The 7,831-nt window shown below is 41.8% G+C and overlaps 1 protein-coding gene across 1 annotated transcript in view; it reads left to right on the plus strand.

Moving 5' to 3' along the window:
• Positions 1-7,831, plus strand: part of LOC106533031 (adhesion G protein-coupled receptor A1) — a gene marked incomplete at its 5' end in the record, with an annotated part of 15,235 nt that overhangs the window by 1,864 nt on the left and 5,540 nt on the right. Inside the window, 1 exon segment of the mRNA XM_014029233.1 lies at positions 5,587-5,738. Coding sequence (XP_013884687.1) covers positions 5,587-5,738 — 152 coding nt within the window.

A 7,831-nucleotide genomic window follows, 5' to 3' on the forward strand; every position in this document is an offset into this window, starting at 1 on the left:
CATGATGACAGCCCTTCATCAGAGCTAAACAACAAAAAAATCCAGGGGATTCTGATGTTATCAGTCCATGAAATGGACGTTATTAGGTGTTATCAGTCCCATACAATGGCTTCAGAGGGTCCCTACTGTGCCTTCTAGGCTTCATACTGTCCCGACAGTTCCCCCTAGTGGGTTAATATATTAATGACAATGAATGTGTAAATGACCGAAACATATAGTAATAATTTTTTTGTGTCCGTGTCGGACTCGAACCCTGGTCTCTGGTCCGACACTCTACCCATTGCCCTATTGAAAGGCTACAATATTTGTTCATCAGAGGTTAGTGCTAACTATGTCATCTGCTCTAAGGTTAACCTTGGTGGCTTTAAGCCTCATATTAACCAGATTTTTTATGCCTCATTTTAACCAGCTGACAATCGGAAGCCATTCTATGGGACTGATAACGCCTAATAACGTCCATTTCATGGATGATAACATCCGAAGCAGGTGCAAATTGCTTTACTACATTTAAAACCATGTGCAAATTTGATAGTGTAGACAAAGCTGATTTGATAATGTGTGCAGCGAGGACTGCACACAGAGGACCAAAACAGCAGCCACAACCCATCCAGCATGTCTGCCTTCATGAATATGCAGATTATATGAAGGTTAGCAGAAGACTCAAAATACTGGGTAGAGGCTAAGCAGATATAATCATTTTACACCTGCAGTGTGATTTTCATCAAACCTTGAAACTGGTTGCTGTTTTAGCGTCTATATTTAGTTTGAAGGCAGGTGCAAACTGGCTGCACAGCTTCAGACACATTATCCCCTCTGCTCTGCAGTGTGACAGTAGCTAAATATACAACTTTATTATAAATAAAATATATAACTTCAGCACAGCAGCTTAACAAAATTAAATATACAACTCCGTCTCAGCTGTCCATGAAGGCAACTTTAATTTCTTGCAGTCTGCTGGCTCAGAGACTTAAATTAATTTGAAGTAAAGTTTTTGAATAAACCCATAAGACTGCCCTGTACGTCTGTATGCAGGCAAAATAAAAAATAAAAATCTGGGTAAYGCACAATTTGTACAACATGACATGTCTAAAGTCACTGTGCTCTACTTCCGTTCTGCTGCAACAGTGTGACAAAAAATATATTTGGCCCACGTTAATAGAAAAAACATTATCACCACAGCTTTAAAAATGAGGACTGTTTGTGTGGAACAAATCCAAGTAAACTCTCATCCTGTTTCTGTTTCCTTTTTTGGGTTGAAAACCTGCTACAGATTTTTTCCCCTTTCTGACTCCTTGTCCAAATGATGCAGTCTGCATTACAATATTGCACACTGACAAAATTCAGAGTTAATGTGATTGAGTTCTCTTTAAGACAGTAAAAATGAGAGCTTRCTTCTCTGCACCGGWCAGTCAGCTCTGCTCACCTGTGTGCTGGACAGCAGCAGTGGGCGTTTCGGCAGATCTGCCAGCTATGATGCATGATTTAACCAGGAACAAAACTTCCCGAGGGCGTTTTGAGTTATTTACAGAATCTGAAAGTGTGGACGCTGTTACCCAACAATGTCAAACATGTGGAAATCAAACATATGAAGAGGGTATGGCCATTTTAATGTTGGCAATTTGGAAACAAGATTAKGGGGAAACAGTTCCTTTTCCCAACAAGCCTGTGAGCTTCTGTCTTGTGAGCGTTTGTCCWGGAGTCATCTGTGAACCCTGAACTGAGGTTTCACTCCCTCAGTKTTAACAGACGACTCCACGACAAAGACTCACAAGACAGCTTGATGTGTTACAACAYCACAATCATGATTATTATTTGATTATTAAGTACACACTGTTTTCATTCAAGGCTATGTCACACCATCATTATCTGTGTACTCTTCTGTGTAGTGGCTTCCCAGCTACCTTTAAAAGTTCAGATGCCCCCTGAGCATCACCATGAACGTTTGCAGACAATGTTTGCTGAATTTTTTTTGTTCCACTCTCGGAGGAGTAARACACTTTTTCCTTCTCTCCTGCCCTTCCTTATCTTCCCTGCTKTGCTGCTYGGAGYCTTCTCTACRTTTTCATCCAAAACCAGAAATTATGGATATTTTTATTTTTATGGATTTGGTTAGCTGGTCTCTTAATAAAATTTTTTGAACAAAGTTTTATCTTCCATGGGAGGACATGTCAAAGGTGGGACCTCTGTTCTTCTCTGTTCTGGATATATATCTGGACTCTGATCTCTGGGTTCTACAGATTGGCTTGGTGGTCTCCTGGTGTTCTACAAAACAGTGTCGGTGGCTTTTCATCTCCTGGCTGACTGATCTATTTGAGGGATGGCTGTATTCTATCAGCACTCTGACATTTTTCCTTGAGCGAGCTGGACTCTGTCTGCAAGCGGTTCTATTGAGGGTCGCGGGCCGGCTGTGGTCCCTGGACTTTGCTGGCCAGATGGAATTGATCTTGGAGAAGCTGRTGGATCAGCTCRGTGGAATTTGTCCACATTATTTGTCTGTTTGGATTCACCATCTTGAGATGTACCAGCAGACATTTAAGCAGATGGAAATTTGTTATCATCTGCCTGACTCTTTCTGTTCCCAAAACAACTGATTACAGAATCTGGATCTCCCCGACAACGGCCTTGATCTGTTGACTAAATTCTTCCTGAATTGATTTTGTCGACGAGGCTCTGCCCCACAYCTCCCCCCTCCTCTCTCACCCGTCTGATCTGGCTCCTGAGCTGGCTGAGGGCCACACAGAATGAACAGTTCCATCAATATTCTGAACTTTGGCTGCGCTGGTTTAGGGGACTGGATTCTTCAGGCCCCGCTAAACTCACTTACTCCTCTGGAGAATAATCTGCCCTATGCAGAGGTTTTTTTCATAAACACCATAGTGTGTCACAGTGTTGATATTATATGATGTTTTTGCTTTTTTTTTCCTCATCTTCCCTTGTGTGGTTTTTAGTTTTTCTGTTGTTCTGTTGTTAAGGTAGCGCAACTGTGTTTGCTGCATGACCTGTCTTAACTGTCCCCTCCCCACTTCCCTGAATGTACAGCACCTTGTGAATTTATTTCTGTGAAAGGCGCCATATAAATAAAACTTTACTTACTTTTTCACTTAATAAATGACCTGTATTAATAATGCTACCAAGGCAAAAGTAATGATAAAACAACACGTTATTCTACTTCACATAAAAGACATTCTCAGTAAAGCTAGCTAGCTATCTTCGTTTTGTTTTTTCTGGACATGTAATGAATTTTGCTTCATCAGAGCAGAAAGGCCTTATCTTTGCATATACTTTAGATATGTCTGCCTGTTGATGGCCAATCCAGGTGCAGGCAGGACAGGAATGAACTGCAGAGGAGGTAAAACACCTGGATCACAGCCGTGTTTCCATCAATGATTTTTAATGCGCATTTTGAAGTATCACTTCAGAAAAGGTGAATGGAAACAGCAAGATTCAACAAAACTTCCTCWAATTYGCATAAAAGTTTTTTGAAAAAGAGTTAATGCACAAAAGGAGAGATGGAAACACGTTTTTCGAATCAGTTCTGATGTAGTGAACATTTACCTCACATGGTTGATCAGCTGTTCCTGCAGTCTGTCTGGTACCGGTACCAGAGCGACTGCAGCCGTGAATGCAGGAGGACCCTCCTCCCACTGTCAGTGTTTTCTCAGTTATTCCCGTAACGTGAAAAGAACTGCATTTCTTTCTCTACATCTGCAGACAGCAGTAACATCGCCAAAACTAGTTGAAATGACAGAATAATTACAACTTTCTGATAGTAGCAACACGTTCCTGATAACTTCTCTCYATTAWCCTGAGTTGTGTGGACCCTGTGAGTTTACGAATTTTATTTCCTTGTTTACTACACACATGCATCTGATGTAACTGATTCGCTTCAAGCCATTTGATGGAAACACGTCTGATTCGCATTTATTCATTCATTTTTACCCATTGGTGAGCACCTGGTGGCAGAGTCTCTACCCATGGGGCTCGGTCAGGCTCAGCCCGAATAAGCTACATGGGTTTGCCTTCCTGTGGGCCCACCACCTGCTGGAGGGGCTATACAAGTCAGGTGCATGATGCCATGGGCAGTAGCCAAAGGCAGGGACCTTGGCGCTCTGACCCTGGCCTACCAAAGCTGGCTCTTGGGACCTGGAACATCGATCACCTCTCTGGTGGGGAAGGAGCCTGAGCATGTGTGTGAAGTTGAGAGGTACCAGCTAGGTATAGTTGGGCTCACCTCAAAGCACACCATAGGCTCCAAAAACAATCTCCTCGAGAGGGGCTGGGCCTCATTCTACTCTGGAGTTGCCCATGGTGAGATGCACTAAGCTGGTGTGGGTACAACTTGGTGCCTGTGTGTTCGGGTTTACCCCATAGATAAGAGGGTAGCTTCCCTGCATCTTTGGGTGGGAGATGGGCTCTGTCAGTCATTTGTGCCTACGCAAATGGCTGTTTGGAGTATGGAAGGTGCTCTAGCTGGGGATTCCCTTTATTCTGCTGGGGGATTTCAATACCCATCTGCCACCATATGTTTTGGACACTCAGATGAAGAAAGGAGCTGAGCTGTCAACTGATCACCACCTGGTAGTGAGTTGGTTCAGATGGCGGGGGAAGATGCCGGACACACTCCGTAGACCCAAACGTGTAGTGAGGGTTGGCTGAGAACATCTGGCAGAGGAACCCAACAAATAGATCTTCAACTCACACCTCCAAGAGAACTTCAATCACATCCCAGTCAAGCCGGGGGCATTGAGTCTGAGTGGGCCATGTTTCGTGCCTCAGTTGTTGAGGCGGCTGCTTTGAGCTGTGGTTGCAAGGTTGTCGATGCTTCTCACAGTGGCCATCTGCTAAATCAGTGGTGGACAGCCCGGGTTAGGGAGGCTGTCAAACTGAAGAATGAGACCTATTGGGCCTTGTTGGGCAGTAGGATTCCAGAGTCAGTTGAGGAGTATCAGAAGGCATAGCGGACCACAGCCCTGGCTGTTGCCAAGGTAAAATCTCAGATGTGAGAGAAGTTTGGTGAGGTCTTGGACAAAGACACTCAATCAGCTTCAAGGCATTTTGGCAAACTATCTGGCAGCTGAGGCAGGGAACGCAGCACTTTACTAACACTGCTCAATGAAGGTGGGGCATTCATGTCAACTTGTATAGATTGTCGGTAAGTTATAAGGATTTTACGTCATTTTGCAGGTATACGGACATATAGAGCAATCTCATGGATTTTTTAAGTCTTATGGATTTTTTCAAAACCTCATTTTCAAATTGATCTAACATGTCAGAACCTGTATGATTTAAAAAACAATAAATAACATTAAACAGCCATCTTCCAACCTGTTCTGCTGCTAGAAATAAGTTTTGAACTTTTTCCGCTCTCCTTTCCTCCTGCTTCGCAGCGGGCACTTTCGTGCCAAACTACCAAAAGCAATATATACGTGTATATACAGTATATTGTGTATATATATTTTACCACAGCTTGGTTATCCAATCATTTTAGGATTTTTCCATGTTAATTGTTTTTTGATTTATTCRAGTGGATATTTGGATGTGTTTCATTTTTAATGTTTTTTTTTTTGTTTGTTTCTCCTGTGTTAGGTTGGCATCATGCTTCATTATGCTTCGCTGTCAACTATGCTGTGGCTCACATTTACTGCCAGAAACATTTGTAAAGATGTGTCCAAGGATCCGCTTCAGGCCCAGGATAGGAAAGGACCGGCCCAGACACACTCCAAACCAACCATCCTGAGGTAAACTCACAGCATTGTGCCTGCATGAAAAAACAAGGTTGAGTAATACTGGAAAAAAGGGATTTCTCTGACTGTTTTCACTGATGGCTTGTCAGAGCAAAGCCAGTTCCCAAAATGATTGCTACCATCTTGAAACAACTTAGGTTTTTATAAACTTATGGCCAGTTATCTGTGTTGAACATGTAGGCATTCATTTAAGCACCTTCACAAGTGACATCCATATGTTCTTGAAATGGGAATGTGGTGTTTTTCCTGGACTAAAGTGGCAACAATAAACCTTGTAAACCTTTACAGAGGACAACTCTAGTTCTTCCAATGTCAGAAAAAAGTTGTTTTCTATCAAGGCAGCTTGTTTCTGCTGTAAGTGTGTCACATTTAGATACTTATCTTTGTGAGGTCCTTATGGTATAACATGTGCAACTTTCTCAATTAAAACGTATCCATAACACAAGAGTGAAAAAGGATAGCTCAGGTTTTACCTAGAAAACTAAAGGCATGTCTCGATGCATTGCAGAAAGCAGTTCTTACATGCCTTTAATCAGTATTATTCCTTTGTAATCTGACTCCACTTCCAACATGAACCAGATTACCATGAAACCTGCAGGCTGACCAAACCAGTTGTTAGGGTTCGAGTGAGGTAGAACCACAGTGTGTCTCCAGAGAGCTCAGAGTTTCCTTCCTCTCTCCTTCCTGAGGCTGATGACAAAACCAGGACACACCATTTTATCTCTGCTCATATGTTTTTGCTCTAACCAGGCAGAGAACCAGTACAGTAAATCTGAGAGAAAACTCACCAAAGATACAAAAAGGAACCCAGAAGTCTCAAAGGTTAATTACACTTTTAACTTAAAAAATGAGAAAATAAAAAAGAGAGCAGCAAACATTATAAGTTACATTTAATTTTGTGCTGAAATTAAAAAATAAAAGACAAAAAGCAAACTGTGACTATTATTATTTCAAGTGCCCCAATGCTGTAATACTCTGTAATAAAATGGTCCCAAAAAAGCCTCGTCTGCGTCAGAGGAGTGGATTTCCACTCCCACCCTGCTCCCATTCAAAATGACTTCCTGCACTGCTCCCATTTTTCTTCTTTATTCACTCTTACACAATACAATTAATTTGATTTAATCTTCTTCCTATTGTTTTTAAGTTTACTTTGTGTTCTGCAGTTTTTTTTAAAGATATGGCAACAGGAACAGTTCATCTCTTGTAAAATAGAGAGGCACTTTTTGCCTGAATATAAACAAAAAAACATCACTAAAGGGCTTCAAACAGTATTACAAGGCCTGTGGTCCCTGTAGACTGTCCTGTGGAGGACCAACCACGTCTGTTTCTAGCTCTTTTAGTTGAATAAACATATCATGTTGCATTTTACTAATTTAATGAACAATTACTTCCTAAAACAGYGACATTACTTTTACGTTTTAAATTGCTCAAAGTAAATACGACACAAAGCAAGAGAAATTTCATCAGCGAACAAAAGTGCATAAAAGTGTTACGTTCACAATTCACACACTGAGTTATAGCAAACAAAAAAAAGGTGTTTGATGCAAATTTTAAATAAAAATACAGCTGCCATATCAGTTCTTCAACATGTATTTGAACATTTGTGCATTTGCATGAAAACATTGCCCAAAAATTAGTGCTAACCACCAGAATCGTGTTCATCTAACAGGTTCTTGTGTAATGTGTACAGAAACTTTAATGTTGTGATGTRGGAACAGAAATACTTCTACATCTTCAGGATTTAAGGTGGAATGCCTCTCCTGTCAGTCTCCCAGCAACATTAAAACTACGCTCAGCTCAGTCCTTGGTGCTCGTACTGCTAGCAGCAGCTGACACAAGCCCACCTGACCTCTGCTGCCAGAAGTCTTGTTTTTGATTTCCATTTAGTCTTTTGAACAAAAACACTTCTTAGTTTTAGTCAGTTTTAGTCATTTCTAGGCGGTACGGTGGCTCAGTTGGTAGAGCTGATGTCTCTCAGCAAGAAGGTCACTGGTTCAAATCCCGGTCCGGGGACCTTTCTGGGTAGAGTTTGCATGTTCTCTCCGTGCATGTGTGGGTTCTCTCCGGGTACTCCGGCTTCCTCCCAC

Source organism: Austrofundulus limnaeus, unplaced genomic scaffold (assembly GCF_001266775.1).
Source record: "Austrofundulus limnaeus strain Quisiro unplaced genomic scaffold, Austrofundulus_limnaeus-1.0 Scaffold872, whole genome shotgun sequence".
Lineage (NCBI taxonomy): Eukaryota > Metazoa > Chordata > Actinopteri > Cyprinodontiformes > Rivulidae > Austrofundulus > Austrofundulus limnaeus.